The sequence below is a fragment of the Eublepharis macularius genome, chromosome 14, assembly GCF_028583425.1.
Source record: "Eublepharis macularius isolate TG4126 chromosome 14, MPM_Emac_v1.0, whole genome shotgun sequence".
In the NCBI taxonomy this organism is placed as follows: domain Eukaryota; kingdom Metazoa; phylum Chordata; class Lepidosauria; order Squamata; family Eublepharidae; genus Eublepharis; species Eublepharis macularius.
In genome coordinates this window covers 21,233,766-21,251,150 of record NC_072803.1, presented here as the reverse complement: position 1 = coordinate 21,251,150, position 17,385 = coordinate 21,233,766, and the positions used below count along the sequence as shown (strand labels likewise).

At 45.7% G+C, this 17,385-nt stretch overlaps 1 protein-coding gene across 3 annotated transcripts in view; it reads right to left on the bottom strand.

The window, feature by feature from the left end:
- Positions 1 to 1,901, bottom strand: part of AEBP1 (AE binding protein 1) — a 38,198-nt gene extending 36,297 nt beyond the window's left edge. For 2 of the 3 annotated variants that reach the window (XM_054997668.1, XM_054997670.1), the window contains exon 1: positions 750 to 1,900. In XM_054997668.1, the coding sequence (XP_054853643.1) occupies positions 750 to 1,014 (265 nt within the window). In that variant the 5' untranslated portion in view covers positions 1,015 to 1,900. Of the gene's footprint in view, positions 1 to 749 lie in introns of all 3 variants that reach the window. The other variant, XM_054997669.1, reaches the window with a different exon arrangement.
- Positions 1,902 to 17,385: the final 15,484 nt, after the last annotated feature.

Genomic DNA, 17,385 nt, shown 5'->3' with positions numbered 1-17,385 from the left:
ATTAAATACAAAATGATATCTGAATTTTTTAGGACTATCCCCAATCACTTTATGGTGAGAAACATATTTTAAACTACAGTGTCCATATTTCAGATTAGGCCTATAGCAGAAGCCACATCTTTAACAGTGGAAGAAAATCACTGGGAGGATGGGGAATGCTGTAGCACTGAACACAGTCAGTAGTTTCATTGTGCTTTTGGGGATGGGACATCTTTCAGGGTGGAGGTGAAGCCCTCCAGATGTCTGAAGAAGGGAGTTCTGACTCTCGAAAGCCTACTCTCTGAAAATCTTATTAGTCTCTGAGGTGCCACTGGACTCAAATCCTGCTGTTCTTCTGCAGACTAACACAGCTGCCCACCTAAAACTACCCTCCAGGTGTCGTCCTCCAACCAGCATCTGTTTAGCCAGCAGCTTTTCCCCTCTGAGTGCAGTGATCTGCGTGCACAAAAAGTGAGAAAAGGCTCTCAAGGGCTGAGCCTTCCCGGTATCACTTGGCAATACCTCAGAAGCAGGCTGGCCTTTTGACTTGCCAGGAAAGTTCCTGGCGGGCCGTTGCCTTAGAAGGCCACTGACAGCCAGGGGCAAGCTGAACCAAGCGGCCAGCACTGCAGGGGCTGCTTGGTTCCAGATCCTGCCACACTGCCACCACTGCAGGAGATCACATGACTTAGCTTACACCAGGGCTGCCCCTTGGATACCCGCTGGGGACAGGCTGGGTCCTTTTCATGCCAAGACAGGAAGGGGCTCACCTTCTTCAGCCCGGCCAACATCGGTCCCTGCAGGCGTGAGCCTTCCTCGGTTTTCAGGCAGCTCCTCGCCTCGCGCCAGCTTCTCGGCTCCCTGTTCTTCGGCATCCTCTTCGTTCTCAGAATCCACCCTCTGCAGGAAGCCTTGCAAGAATTCCTCGATCTCATCATCTGTCAACACTGTCTGTGCCTCCACCTGGGCGAGCCTCATGGGGCACAGAAGATCCAACAGCAGGCAACAGAGCCATAGGGGGCAGCTGGTTCCCATCACGGCAAGCAAAGCTCCCTTCACATGCAAACCCTCAGAGGTGCCTTCTCACCTGCTGAATGGTCCTCCTGGCTGCTGGGGAAGTCTTGCCTGCGGTGGCGTCGAAGGGGATTCTCTGTTAGCAGCAATGGGGGTGTGGGAAGAGAACAGGGTTCTTTAAAAGGAGGAGACTATTTTTAGCTCAATAAAGTTGGCAGGTTTTGCCAGTGGAAAGACTGGTTGCAAAGGAAGAAGAAGAGGAGAGGGCTCGGGGCAATTATTTAGGGGGAGCTTGGAAAGCAAGGGAGGCGCAGAGAGGAGGGTGAATTGCGCAGCTTTGGAGAAACTGGAAGCAGGGGTGGGGCCTTCGCGGGAGGGGGGCGATGCTCCTGGCCCCAAAGCGATCAGCTCTGGGCTTTGCAGAGCCGGTCGTGGGAGCGTCCCGCAAACCAGCGGAAAGCGCCGTCTGCCGCTGCTGGGAGGCACAGCGCCGCCGAAGAATGCGCGGCGCAGCAAGCGCGGCTAATTGAGACCAGAAGCGCCTGCGGTTGCGCGACGCCGTTTGAAGCGCGGAGGCAGCGGAGCGAGCGAAGAGCCGGCCGGGCGCGGGGCTCCCCCCCGCCCTCAACGGCCCGGCATTTGCTCTTTGTACAAAATGGGCAGGGGGGTCACTAAAACGCCTCCCCAGCAACTCTCCGGGAGGCTCCGACCCGGGCAAATCCGGAGATCTCCGCGGCGCTTTCCAGAACTTGCAGCTTCCCAGCTCGTCCCTTTGGTAATCTCGGCAAAAAGCGCCCTGGGATCTGTTTCTCCGGCTCCCTTTGGAACCTCTCGCGGTTGTTTTTGTGTCCGCTGCTGCCTGCTCGCAGGGTGGTGAGGGTCGTGGGGCCGATGGTGAGAGAACCTTCTCCTCTCCAGAAGACCGTGGGAGTGAAAAGCGGGCAGCCGCAGGAAGCTCCTGACGCTGCGAAGAAAACCAAGCCGGATTCCCCCCCGCCCTGCCCTTCCCCGGCTCTCTTGTCTCTCCTCCCCTCTCCCCATTTCCAGAGAAGGATGCAGTGACCCGAGTCCTTCGCCAGGCATAGACTAAACTAAAGCGACTAAACTGGGAATCTTGGCTGGCTTCGGCCTCTCAGATTTCTCCTAAAAGCAGTTTCAGAGAAGTGGGTTATTGCACTTTTTGCTGTATTCCCCTTTCGGGGCATGTCCCTTTTCAAAGAGTTTGTTCTAGATCACTGGAAGCGCAAAAACCAGCACAGCACGGGATTGGGGTGTGTTGAGTGTGGAGACGAGATGTGATACTGCTTGAGGATCAAAGTTTAAACACATGTTGCAGTAAAGTAAAGATTAAGATGGGTAGCCCTGTTAGTCTGTCTGTAGCAGTAGAAAAGAGCAAGAGTCCAGTAGCACCTTTACGACTAACAAAATTAGTAGGGTATGAGCTTTCATGAGTTACAGCTCACTTCTTCAGATCATGAGCTGTGGCTTATGAAAGCTCATACTCTACCACTAATTTTATTAGTCTTATAGGTGCTACTGGACTCTTGCTCTTTTCTACTGCAGTAAAGTAAGATACACATCTGACAGTTTAACAAGTCAGGTATGATTTTGGTTCCTGTACTCCAGCCAAGGGAGCTGTACATTTTCTCTGTGTGTGAGGTCAAAGCTGTCAGGGGGTGGTGGCTCCAATGTGGTTCCACCATCATTTTTAAAAGTCAAATTGATGGGGGGGAAATCAGTGGCTATTAGCTGTGATAGCTAAAGGAATCCTTCAGGTTCATTATGGATCTCATGCAGTGCACCCATAGAGAAGCTCACAGTCCCCAAATATTGCTCTATATTCTCTTTCTGAATGAACCACATAGGAACAATAGTCATCTACATAATTGTGATGAAGATAAAGCTGGTTTCTGTTTCCTTCCCCTCCCTCCAGTTCTTACTAAAACACCTGGCACTTCACCCCCCCAAAAAGCTCCAGGTCACTTCAAATCCTTCGTGCTGATGGTATGAGAGGTCAGCCTCATCTAGATGGTGCATGGTGAAACCCTAGAGGGAGCTTCCTTCATCTGTGTTGGTGGATGAATCCCAGTTCACCTCCAGATTTGGCTATAACAACAACAACATTCGATTTATATACTGCCCTTCAGGACAACTTAATGGTTTACAAAGTATGCCATTATTATCCCCACAACAAAACACCCTGTGAGGTGGGTGGGGCTGAGAGAGCTCCAGAGAGCTGTGACTAGCCCAAGGTCACCCAGCTGGCTTCAAGTGGAGGAGTGGGGAATCAAACCTGGCTCTCCAGATTAGAGTCCCGTGCTCTTAACCACTACACCAAACTGGCTCTCTCTGGCTACGCAAGAAGTATCTATCCCATCCTAGTTTTCCTTGGCCAAGATCCTTCGCAGTTATTTGGGGAAGAAGGAATTTCCCCATTCAAATGCACAGAGGCATCCTCCCTAGATGTGTTCTAAATCTACTATCCAGGACTTCAAAACAAACTATCTCACATCTGGTATTTCAATCATGTTCCAGCTCTTGGCCTTATAAAATGTGATGGACTTTCAGAAAGTCAACCCATATAACCCTGACAATGCTATTGTATGCCCTCCCAGGAATCCTTCTTTACTGGTTATCTGGATTGACTTGCACAATCCAGCCAGCCTCCTTCCAGGACAAAATCAACCACATTGCTGTAATTTTCAAACCCACAACCATTTGCAAAAGACTTTGCTTTGCTGTGCAGTTTGGTCACACGAAGGCCACAGACTGCCATTTTCTTGCACACTACATCATTAATCACATGGCTGACTAAATACCGCAACAGCACTCAAATGGCGCATGGAATGCAAAGCTACACTCCTTGTCAATACTGGCATTTATGGCAAGGACTGTGGCTCCTGCTGAGAGAACATTAAAGAAATTAGATTCTTCAACGTTTAATAAGAAGCACAAGTAAGGCTAATGGTGATCTGTGGCACAGGAAACAGGACTGAGTCTAAAACTACATTGTAGGCAGCCAACACATCTTTTAAAAAGCTTTTAACCATTTCCATCTCGCAGAGCATTGTAAGGAGAAAACACTTTGCAGCAGCTCCTCTTCCAAGTCACTTTGCCCTGCTTGAGTTCCAAATCCATATTTGTGACGGAAACTGCATCTGGAACCATGGTGGGAGCAGCTTGGGTGAAACTGAAGAGCCGGGATCCCCAACATGGTGCTTGTGGATGCTGTGGCATTCAGCAGTGTGTTTGCTGGTGCCCACGTGCTTCTTCCCCAAAGCAAATAACCAGTCCTGGCTTCAGAAAAGCCCAGCAGGCAACGCCATTGTGCCTGCAGGGTGCCCATTTGGAAACAGCTTCCTCCATTATAGGAGGCTGCTTGGGTTGGAACATCTTAACATTTTGTGACTGGCCTAAGCCCTCATCTAGCAATTGGTTTCTTTCCCCAGTGCAGCCATTTTATTGTGGTTCATTGAGGTTGGGGACCCTGCTGTAGAAGGGAAACAGTAGGTACAGGAAGGGTTAAGCTCCCTTCTTCTGCCCTCACCATTAAATTGCACTTCCTAATATTGCTATGCTGAAAAGAAATGGCAGTCAGGGTTTTAAAAGATGGATGAGATGCACACCATGTAGTTCTGGTCTGAAAGAGTAAAACAGATGTATTGGTTGCTCCAGGAAACTGGAATGACAGAATGAAATAGGAATGGGAGCTGAAAGCCATGAGATGTAAGGATAGAAATCGGGGAAATGCCTTGAACGCAAAGGAGAGGGGGAAGTGAACTGATTGGGAAAGAGGTGTTTATTGCTTTCAGTGTGATAATCCTTCAGTATGCCATGCTAAATTCCTTGAATGAAAGGAGGAGATGATGAATAGAGACATTTATGGGAGGAAGTATGCACAGAATACAAAGCTTAATCTAGAACACATCTCTTTTTCTCAGGGCCAAACCAGACACGTATGGGGAATCCTGCATTCAGAGAGCCCAGCATAAATATGGTTCTCAGACACGGGGGTGTGGGGGAGAGCATAAGCCTGAAAACAAACTTTTAAAAATCCCTGGGACGCCAACCTAGAACTCCCAATGCACGACTGGTTTGGCCTTTATTCATGCTCTAGACTGCAGACTCTCAAGTGCATGCTTGTAGAACTGAGCGTGTTCTGAACAATTTATATTTGTTTAATTAAAGCTAAGGACATACTTGGAATGTCAATACCCCACAGGGCCCTCCATAACCTTTGGATATGCTCATAAATAGACATGGGCACGATCTAAATTACGTTTTCAAAAAAACCCCGATTTTGGCATTTGCGCCATCGTGACTCAGCTAATCGGTTCCGTCCATGGCAACCGATCCAGCAGTCGGGGGTTTGCTTGTTTGGGACTTGATTGGATATACCGGTTCCGTTCGGAATTGCAGACACTCTGGCGCCAGTAATTTATTCCTGGGGCAACGGAGCCAGGGGAATGAGCTGTGTTTGCCCTCCTTCTGTCGCCCTCGAAACACGAATGGAAGCCCAGCTTTCCTTGATTAGCAGGCTTTCTTCCAACCATGGAGCAGCAACCCAGGGGAGGGAGGGGGAAGGGGGTGTTCTGAAGCCATGGGCACAAAGGAAAGGCAAAAGGCAGTGCGGGAGGCTGGGAGGCTGCGCGCGCTGTTCGTCTTTCCCCAGGACAAGGGGCGTGCGGGCAAGCTGGCCGCCCCTTGTCTTGCGGGGCAGCTGGCCGCCCCTTGTCCTGGGGAAAGGCAAAAGGCAGCGCGGGAGGCTGGGAAGACGCCCGCGCTGTTCGTCTTTCCCCAGGACAAGGGGCGTGCGGGCAAGCTGGCCGCCCCTTGTCTTGCGGGGCAGGTGAACGGCGCGGGCAGCCGCCGAGCCACTCGCGCTGCCGCCAGCTCTGCAGCGCACCGGGACAGCCGGCTTGCTGCATGGGCTGGGGGGGCGACCCAGGAGCGTGCATGCACGCACGCGCAAGAGCCTGACTATGGTTGCCCTGGGCGCTGGCAACCATAGATCCGGCCCTGGGAATGTCCCCTCCCTCAGGGGAGGTGGCTCATTGCCGGGTTAAAAACTCCCCCCCCTCTAAGTGTGTGTGTGTGTGTGTGTGTGTGTGTGTGTGTGTGTGTGTGTGTGTGTGTGTGTGTGTGTGTGTGTGTGAATGTCCCCTCCCTCCCTGAAGGGAGGCGGCTCATCGCCGCCTCCCCCTGCCCGCCGGGCCTGGTCGCCGCTGCCACCAACCACCATTCCTATATCGCTGGAAACAGCAGGGCACCCTCCCACTTTGGCCTTCCCGATCCCATATCGGAAATGGGACTTGATCAGTTAGATTTGGTGGCCTGGGTTCGGCAGCGGCCCGGATCCATGAACAGCTTAATCGGTATTTTTTTTTGGATCGTGCCCATCTCTACTCAAACTCCAAACAGATTACATTTCCTTCTGAATGCTAAGGTCAGCAGTATCATCACATGCTTTGTGAATCTGATTCCCTGGATAGCATACAACATTGCATCTGGAAACTAATTCTTGGATGGGGACAATCTAAAATATATGTCACTCCAAGACAGCAACCACTCCTTGACTGCTTTTTAAAAATAAGAGACGACAGAACAAAAATACATAATTAATAGAGGCAGGGCTGGATCGAGGGGGGGCAGGGGGGTAGTCTGCCCCCGGCGCTGCCAAAGAGGGGGCACCGGACGCAGTGTGGGCGGCTGGGAGGCTGCCCGCGCCATTCACCTGCCCCGCAGGACGGAGCATGCGGCAAGCCGGCCGCCCCCTCAGCGGGCCAGGCGAGTGGCATGGGTGGCCGCCGGCGCTGCCGCCGCTCTGCTGGCAACATGCCTGCCCTGCAGCACCAGGAGTGCGTGCATGCTGTGCGCGCACGCACAAGGGCAGCCAGACTTGGGTTGTCCTGGGTGCCGGGAACCTGAGATCCAGCCCTGGATAGAGGCCAAGAAATAGATCTGAATGTCAGCCAAGATTTTGTGAACAAGAAACCACAATTCACAAAGATTCGTTGAACAAATTTAGTCACAAGCATATAAACGGGCCCAAATTAAAGGATAACACAATGGCAGTGATATATATATAAAGGGAGAGAGAGAGAGAAAGAGAATACAACTAAGGTTTTTTTGAGCCCTTAAAAGGGTGCCCATGATTCACTTAATTTAAAAAAAATTTCACTTATAAAAATTGCAGAATGCCAACACCATCTTAGGAGAGTAATTCTCTCCAGTGTGGGAATGTCTCTTCTAATGTTATGCCTGTTATAATACAAGTGTGTATTTTCTAAAAATAAAGAAGATGCTTTTTGCTATATTTTGAAAATGGGCAAAACAGATATTCTGGAGCAAAAACCATATTTGTTTTTAGATGGTGCACAAGTGTGTCAAATCTTAGAAGAGGCATTCCTCATTCCATTCCTAAAGGAATGCCTCCTGATGCCGTTTGCATTCTGCAGTTTTTATATACATTGAATTGATTAAACTCATACAGTTGATCAACTAGGATTTCTTTTAACGTGGTAACTGTGCATGAGAAATCCTCACCCTACACTTCACAATGATGCAGTACACAATTTTCCCTCCATGGAATACATCACCATGTAGGAAACATTATAGCCCTCATTCAGCTCTTCAGCTGTGTGCAGTCAGTGGAATTAATCCTGCACCTAACTAGGATGTAGACGAACATCACCAGTCATATCAAAAGATATACATCCAGCCAGTTCAATGGGTCCCACGTGGATATGTTGTGGATGGAGACATGCATCTAAAATTAGTATCTGCATCAGCTCTAAAGTCTATAAATGATATAAATAAATAAAAATAAGCAAATATTCAATTGGGTGTGCGTGTGCCCTCAAGGCATTAATTTGCAATCCACAGTGATGTCATAATAATAATAATAATAATAATAATAATAATAATAATAATATGTTTATTGCTTTTCCGGCCGAAGCCATAAGCCATACAAACACCAACAGATGTCGTATTATGGGTTGAGAGACCTACTCTAGTACATCGGCCAATCTTCTGGGTGAGAGTAACTGTAGTTGGATCATTTCTATGTTGATTCATTTAAATAGATACAGATGAAATGTTGCTTCTAAAGTAAGAAAGGCAAGGGCAAGTAAGGTTATGCAACTGCTAACCATTCTGCTCTAGTAGATGAAGAACTCCATTATCTTGGAAATTCAAGACTGAATTTCAAGGAGTTAACAGGCAGTCTCCTTCAAGCCACTGTTGTTTCCCCTGTCATTAGTATTAAGGCTAATGATGAATAGATCCAGGCTATAATTAGAAGTGGGGGAGTGAATGGACTCTTTCCACCCAAGCACATCCTCCAAACTTTGCCCAAACTTGAAATGAACTTCAAACATCCTGAGGTCTATTTTATGACTTAATTCACAGAAAATGTAATTTAGTGAGGGAAAAGCATATCGCTACAGACAAGGCACGCTGCTGACTCTTCTCAAGGAGAGTTTATCAGTGAAGATCTACTTCGTAAAGATCTCAGCTGGCCACTGTTCCATTTCCAGGAACAACTCAAAGTGCTGGTACTTACCTGTAAAGCAGAAATCAGATTTGGCTTTTTGAATATTTATAAATATCACTTTTAACATTTGCTGTTTGAGAGGTTTGTTAGTGAATTTTAAGACAACAAACATTAAGGGTTGAATTAAAAGCTTATTACTTCAGTACCATTTTTCTTATTCCTCACCCCAAATACTAAACCAACAGCATCCCTAATTGGGAATGTATAAACTAACACTTTGCCGGCAAGTTCAGGTGAGGAGATAATGCTTGAGAATCATCAATCCCACCACTGTTACATTTGTTTCAAGCTCTGCACAGTTCTGAATTTATTTTGCAAATTGGGGACTGTGACGAATCATCTAACGTGCCGCCAATCTAGAGATCTGCAGTGCTGGGAAAGTATGCCTCATTAGCTGAACACAGCTGCAAAACCACATATTAGGTCTGTACCAGACAAACTCTCTGAGGGAGACTTATCTCTTGCAGCACAATGAAATGTTATATGTCCGACATCAGATCTTTTGCCAGCAGAATAGAGAACTTCTTTGAATTAAAGATTTTATTTCAAAAAAAGTATAACTTTTTATTAGGCAAGACCTTGATAAAGATAAAGTACTAAGTAATCCTACCAGTACAGAAAAAACGCAGGTCTCTCAAGAGGGAAATGAGGAAGAAACACATGGGATTCTTTGAAATCATATTATTTTCAAGCACTATTGCCGAGAATTTTCAAGAGGTGCCTGAACTCCGTTCCCCCGCATTCCCCCTGAAAAAAAAGCCCTGGTCATTACAGTTTCTATAAGCTTACGGCAAATCAGGTTTTAAGCTGATTGGCAAAATGCGATGTAGGATTTGGAAACTGGACACACAGATATGCTCACGTAAGATAAGATCTCCTCCTTCTGAAAGCCACTAGGAGTCCAATTAGCCCCTTACATGATACTTTTTATAGAGAAGTTGACAGTTAGGAAATGCAATAAATCTTTCTAACTTTAACACATGATTGTCCTCTGAATAAAACAGTCCCTAAAGGGTTACAAAGATAAGTGGCAGTGGGCTGGAATTCATCTTGATAACTCTCATTAAATTCTCAAGGCAAGGTTATAAGTTCACAATTAAAGAGCACTAGATCTATTTCTTCAACTGTACTAATGAACTGTCATGTGGAGAGGCAGTCCTGTACTTTTCCTGACCAGCTACTGAACCTTACAGATATTGTGAAGAATACATAGATTAACATGTATTCCTATGATTAAAATCATTAATATGCGAGAGGGTTGAGTCCCATTTATCTGTTCTGATAATGGTGGTGCCTCCCTCCTGAGAACTGATGCCCCACACAGGAAATAGACAGAAGCGGGGCTCATTTTGAGGGGGAACGCGCAGGAACGCAGTTCTGGCTGTTCCCCAAAGAGGTCACATGTCAGGTGGCCCCGCCCACCTGATTCTCGGACATTTGGGCATGTTTTGGCCTGGATTGGGTCCGAAACGGCCCAGATCAGGCCTCTGATGGGTGATGGATCACTCTCCCACTCAGCAGCGGCCCAATCCTGACCATTTTGGGCCCCTTTTCAGCCATTTTCAGCCACTTTTTGCAATTTTGGGCCCAATTTCGGCCCTGAATGGCCAGGATTGGGTCCAAAACAGTCAGGATAGGTGATGTCGGGGTGTGGCTTATGCAAATCAGTTGTGCTAATGACACACTTCTGGTGATGTCAAGGGGCATGACATATGCTAATGAGTTATGCCAATGAGTTCCTCCAGCTCTTTTTCTACGAAATGACCCCTGGATAGAAGTTGGCTTCTGCCAGATTATGGAGCAATGCGATGATCTGAGATGTACTGAAGTGGCATTGCTGTACATGGAGTCTTTGACAACTCAAGAGCTAAATAATTAAGACAGCCAGCAGATTCTGTCAGAGTAACACATTCTATGACTTTCTCGTGTTTTCTGTGACGCTACAATGAAGAAAGCTGACAGGAAGAAACTTGATTCATTTGAAATGTGATGCTGGAAGAGAGTTTTATGGATACCATGGACTGGCGAAAAGACAAATAGCTGGGTTCTAAATCAAAACAAGCCTGAACTCTCCCTAGAAGCTAAAATGACAAAACGAAGGTTCTTGTACTTTGGTCACATCATGAGAAGACGAGACTCACTGGAAAAGGCAATAATGCTAGGAAAGTAGTAGGGAAGGAGGAAGACCCAAAATGAGATGGCCGGACTCGATAAAGGAAGCACAGCCTCCTGTTTGCAATATCTTGGCAAGGCTGTTAATTATAGGATGCTTTGGAGCCTTTCATTCATAGGGTCACCATAAGTCAGAAGCAACTTGACAGCACATAACACACATGCAAACTCAGAAGGAAAAAAATTGAAAAACAGAAACTAGACACCATCGGAGTGATCCATCCCTGACCCCATATAGAGTCTTGTCTTATGCAAGCAACACAGAGAGAATGTGGAGGAGGATACTCGAACTTTAACAACATAAAAAAAAAATAACATGTATCCCATAAAAGTTGATAACCAGTACAAAAGTCAACACTTAAGGTAGTAGAATTCACTCTTAATAACAATGCCACACTCAGAGTGGTTTACAAAGTGCATTATTATTATCCAACCAACAATCACCCTGTGAGATGGGTGGGGCTGAGAGAGTTCTGACTGACCCAAGGTCACCCAGCTGGCTTCAAGCAGAGGAGTGGGGAATCAAACCCAGTTATCCAGATTAGAGTCCTGCCGCTCTTAACCATCAGTGCCACTCTTAACCATCAACAGAGCTATCAGTGCACTATTTTAGTTCAACAATTGGATGTGTGCAGCCAGTTTGGCAATTCACCTCTTTTGAGCCACCTTGGCCTGGATGTTCTACCACCACTGTTCCTGCAGAGTGAGAGAGGGTCTGGGGGGGCACTACAAGCCTTGGTTTGAATCCTGCCCAGAGAAAGCTTGGCAGCTATCTCAGGCACTGGTGGCAAGGTTTTCTTTGCAAGCTCTGGAGGGTGGCCTCTGGTGCTGATGGTACATTATCAGCTGGAACCTCTGCAGGGCTGGACTCTGCCTCGTCTTTCTGGTCTCTCAGCCACTGATCCTGGCTCCTTGGACAGTTCCTCTGAGGACTGTGAGTCGGAGTCATTGAGCAGGTCTGAGGGTGTCCTGACAAGTCCTTCTCCCTGTGATAGTTTCAATATAAGACTGAATGTCTCCACAGCAGATACCCATCCGTTCCTTCCTTGGAAAAAAAATAATTCTAGGAAGGAGATTCCACCAGTTCTTAAGTCTTCTCCCCTCCTCTTGCATTACTGTAGTTGTTATCAGTAGCAATAATTTTCTTGGAAGCTAGGAAGGAAAGAAATGCAACTGATTCCCATCCTTCTCAGTTAATACATGTGAATCCCATTGGTAAAGAAGACTGTGATCTATCTTACGCTGGTCATCCAGACTGGAGAGCAGTGATTCAGCCCTCTCTTTCTGCAGGCTGTCTACAGAACGGCTCTCTCTCTGGGCTCTTTGGAGACTGATTCCTCTGTGTCTTTCATAGGCACGCTCCTAAACGAAACAACTGCTTCCAGATGCCGTGTCTATCTCTGTTTTCTTTCCACTGAACTTGTGAAAGTGTCCACATGGCAGCTGGCCATGCTCCTGGTTTGGCGCCATCGCTGACATCTGGAAATATGAGCTAGGGTCTGTGGAAAGGCAGATACCTTTTTACCTGGGAAAGCCCAACTCACACATAGGGCAATCTGCCACACAGATGGTTAAATCTATGAGTAAAGCCCCAGAATAATATTTGGGCTCATAAATCCCATGACCATTTGGGAACTCCTATTGAAAACCCCTCTAAATTTTCATGGCTGTTCTCTGAAATCTGAAACTTGGAACATATTGCTGTTTCTGAAGTACCTGCCTGACCTCTTATTTATTTAGATGTTTTTTCTTTGCTTTTCTCCCCATCAACGTTTGATGTTTGTGGGAACTTGAACTGCTTGGGTAGTTTAATGGATGATGGGGGAAGGTTAGAGTTTCAAAAGTACAATAAAGTAGAATAAAAGATGAACTAATTAAGGGAAAAGAAGTATGAAGCATGAGAAAGTTTACCAACATCACTAAGGAGTTATGGTATGATACAGCACACTAATAAATGTCTAATAAAGTTATTTAAAAGGCCCTCTTGTCTCATTAGAAATTACAAGCAGGGCTCACAGGTCTCCCACAAGGGGGACCCAGCTTGCATTGTTCTCCTCCATTTTATCTTCACTACCTGTCAGGTAGTTTAGGCTAAGAATGTGTAACTGGCCCAAGGTCGCCCAGTAAGTTTCCAAGGCAGAGATTTGAACCTTCGTCTCCCAGATCCTAGTCTGGAACTCTTAACCATTACACTGCACTGGCTTTTGTGGGGTGACTGCTGTTGAACAGCAGCAAGAAGCCAGACCTAGGTGAACCATGCAAGTTGCATGGTATCAAGTCTCCCAGTAGTTGCTGCTGGGCATGATCCCACTGAGAGCCAAACTACAAGTGACGTCTTACACAGGTTGGACACTAGTCGGCTTCCCTTAAGTTTTGATGGGAAATGTAGGCATCCTGGTTTTACAGCTTGGCTCTCCATTACAGCTGCAAGACCAGGATGCCTACATTTCCCATCAAAACTTGAGGGAAGCCGACTAGTGTCCAACCTGTGTAAGACGTCACTTTTAGTTTGGCTCTGAGTTCTTTCTCAAACGGCCCTCCCCGTGCTCTTCATTAACAGAAAGAAAGACCTGAAGGCTGGCAGTACGGTTGTGGTTGTCTAACAACAGCCACTGAGGGCATTCATTTCTTAAAGTTTCAGGTACTGATTCTGTTATTTTGGATTTTTTAATCCCCATTTATTTATTTATACTTTGCCTATTTTATTTATTTATTTATTATTTTTCTGCAAACCTGAGGCATCTATCTTGTCTGTTGATGTCTCCAGTCTCTGGCTTTAAGTATCCACAGATTTGGCCATGCTGAGAATTAAATATATTGATAATGATCATGAGTGAGGGAACTCAAATCTTGGATGGCAGAAGATATTTAGATTTTTTCATGATTTCTACTTAAGCACTTCTGTGTTGTATATTCCTTTTGAATCAGGCCATTGTTCTGTCTCGCTCAGTATTGTCTACCCTATCAGCAACATTCCAAAGAAAAGTTTCACACAATACCTGCTAGCTGGGATCTTTTAACTGGACATGCCGGGGAGAGAATGAAGTATGTTCTGCAATTGAATAAAAGACCATCCACCAAACCTCAGTCCCTCCTGTTTCCTAGCTCATTGTGCCCACTCAGCAATTGCTCCCTTCAGTGTAAATGTCACGCAGAAAATGCTTTCCCCATTTCTTTGGTGGAGATTCTCCTACAGCCTTTGTTTATGGCCACAGTTCCCTCCCATTTCTGCTTGAAAGGGGGGAGATTCTTGTGAAAAGGTCTCTGCACCCTCAGGGGTATCTGTCAACATAGCAAAGGAAGCATATGCGTTACCTGTCAGCTTAGTAAAGGAAATGTTAGGTGTTGCCTGTCAGTTTGATAAATTCATCACTCAGCCAGGAGCATACATTGCTCACGCCCAGCTAGTCATCCGAGATATGGAATTTGTCTTCATTGTGTACTAGGCTTGCTCTTGCCTCACAGTTCAAGGTGCCATATCCCATTTGTATCCTGCTTTTCCTATCTCAAAGCAGCGTACGTGAATTCTCTTCTTCTGATTTTGCCCTGTACAACAAGTCAAGCTGAGACCAAAGTCACGTAGCAAGTTTGTTTTTAGATTTATAATTATTGAGTACTATTCTAAAGAGACAGCACAGACATCTAAACAAACAAACAAACAAATAAATAGGGATTTGAATCAACGGCCGTTTCCACACGTCTCACCTGCCTGCAGAACATTGCGCAAAAGACCCAGAAGACAGTTTCTTCTCACACAAAATCACGCCAGGAAGACACAATTTCGCACAAAACTCCCAGATAACAGCGTCTTCCTGGCGCAATTTCGTGCGAGAAGACGCTGCCTTCCGGATCTTTTGCACGATGTTACACAAGCAGGTAAGACATGTGGAAACGGCCTAGGTCTCTGCTATGGATGCCAGCTGAGAAACTGGTAACTTTACCAGAAAGACCTGACTGCAAATTCCCATTCAGCCAGTTTGATGTAGTGGTTAAGAGCACGGGACTCTAATCTGGAGAGCCAGGTTTGATTCCCCACTCCTCCGCTTGAAGCCAGCTGGGTGACCTTGGGTCAGTCACAGCTTCTCGGAGCTCTCTCAGCCCCACCCACCTCACAGGGTGATTGTTGTGGGGATAATAATGACACACTTTGTAAACCGCTCTGAGTGGGCATTAAGTTGTCCTGAAGGGCGGTATATAAATCAAATGTTATTATTATGTTATTATTATAAAGCTCAGCTGATGATCTTGGGCCAGGCACTCCCTCTCAGCTGAACCTATTTCACAGGGCTGTTGTAAAGATGCAGCAGAGCTCCTTGGAGGAAAGGCAGGATAAAAATTTAACTAAAAGCTTTAGACACCCCAATATACAAATGCTGATGCATGGGTACAGTATAAAAAGGATACTGTGCAAACATCTCAGTCTGCATCCCTCAGATCGTATGACTGAGTAATTTTGATGACTTCCCATGATTTGAGGACTTTGCATCTTCATGACATCTGGCATCAGTCCTCCTTAATATTCCTATGGTGATTATTATTTAATCTAAAGGAGCAAGAAGAATGGCTCACCACGATCTTCTGCTTGGGGCCCCATTTGGAGCTGCAGCATTCATTATCTCATGGAGTGACTAATTATCTCATGGAATGACTTCCTACTAATCTTCGTATTTCATATGTGCAAGCCTGTACACAAAGCCACATCAGACCCTTGGCACAGAGGCCCCATTCTATAGGCTTTGGAAGGAGATAGCGCCACCTTGTGATGTCTGCTTGACACAACTATCTCTGTTTTGTCCAACATGCGGAAAAGAAAGCAAACAGACATGCCACATGTACCAGGCAAAGAGAAAATCCCCAAGGCAGACCCACAGTTTTATAGTATACACACTGAGATGAACCAGGTGAAGAGACAGAGGAATAAACCACAGGATATAAAAATGATATAAGTGAAAAATACAGCCTGTGCAATACAAAGCCATCCGCTGATGTTGGTCCCAAAGAGAAAATATTGGACCTGCAACTAGACTTTCTGGTGAGATGTGAGTCATAGTGGTCTTCCAGCCAAAGTGAAGAAATGGTCTGGTCCTTGGTTGCTACAGCCAAATCTTTGGATGCAATAGCCACTGATGGGTAATTTGGCTGCTCTTGTCTAAAGATGCCTTGGAATATACTTTGAGTCACATCTGCATGCCAGCATAGGTCTGGAACCAGTTTTTTTCAGCAGAATTGCTAAGAGGATTTCCTGGAAGGACAAGAACTTTTTTATTATTATTCTAAGGATGCTGAAGCTGCTTTGGAACGTGTATCATCTATTTGTCTGTTTCTTCTGCAACTACTCTATCCCATCAATTCCACCTTTACATTCCTTTATCAGTCAGTTAATTACAATAATGCTGTGAGTACTTCCACACTACAACTCCAGTGAAGTTTTTGGGCAATCAACAGGAAGTGGATTTAGCTCCACACCGTTGTAAGCCTTGTCAAATACTTATTTATTATTAGAAAGTTTGTGGTCTGTCTTTCCCTGCATAGCAGGTGCTTATCTTGGAACACTTCCCTCTAGGGGAAGGGGATTTCTAGAGGGGCAGGGTGAGGGCCCGCTTGGTAGCAGGCGGGAAGAGGGAGTTGAGAGTCAAGGATCAATGGTTTTTCCATTTTTTATTCAGTGTTTTATATCATTAAAAAACAAGCCTAAAACACACTAATAAAACAAACAAAAACAACTAATCAACAAAGAAGAATAACAAAACATACATAACACAGAAAAAAGGGGGGAAACCCTATCTAAATGAAAAGGTTTCTGATTTTCTCCAAAATATTTGTATCAAGTCAAATTTAAACTTCTTCTAGATGATAATTAAAAGCTCTCTTTTTTCTAATGTTAAAATCTTTTCGTTCATAAATTCACAAATCATCAAATCATTATCTATTTCATGTAAATAATCTATGAAGGGTTTCCTTTCATCAACAAATGTACTTACTGACTTTTTTCTTATTAGTGAAGTAAGCTTTGCCATCTTGGCCAGTTCCACCCATTGGTTTTTCCAGTGGTCACTGATGTAACAGGTATTCGCTCAGGAGGGCGGGGAGAATTGGGGTGAAAAAAGTAGTTTTGGGGATGGAACAGCCTGGGGAAGAAGAGGAGAGGTAGTGACAGAGGAAGAGCCTTTGTCTGGTGTGGGCCTCAGAGTCACCATGTTCATGGAACTTCAGCTGTGAGCGAAAAACTGGTATTTTTTTTTTCCAGGCTGAGAAGAAGAGAGAATTTTCCAGACCTTTCCAGGGCTTTGTGAGTCAGAGCTAAAGACTTATTTCTCACCCCACCCTCACTTTGAAACCATTTTGCTATTCCCCTATTCTGTTGAAGCTTCCAGCTCTTTATTTCTGGTTTATTTGCCTTTAGGTAAAAACCATTTGTATAAGTGTAGTTCAGCTTCTTGAAAAGGGGGCACCCACAACACAGACTACTTGCCCGGCTCCTTTAAGGCTAAAAAGGTTACACTGCAATTAACACTGCATTTTCCTAGTAGCATCCTGCAATGCTCTATGTTCCCCCCGCAAGTGGCAATGGCAGAAGTGAATTCAAGGGTTCCGTATGTTGTTGATGAACTTTTCTGAGATCTTGCCTTTACCCCAACCCATTTAGAACACTGCACAATTACCTG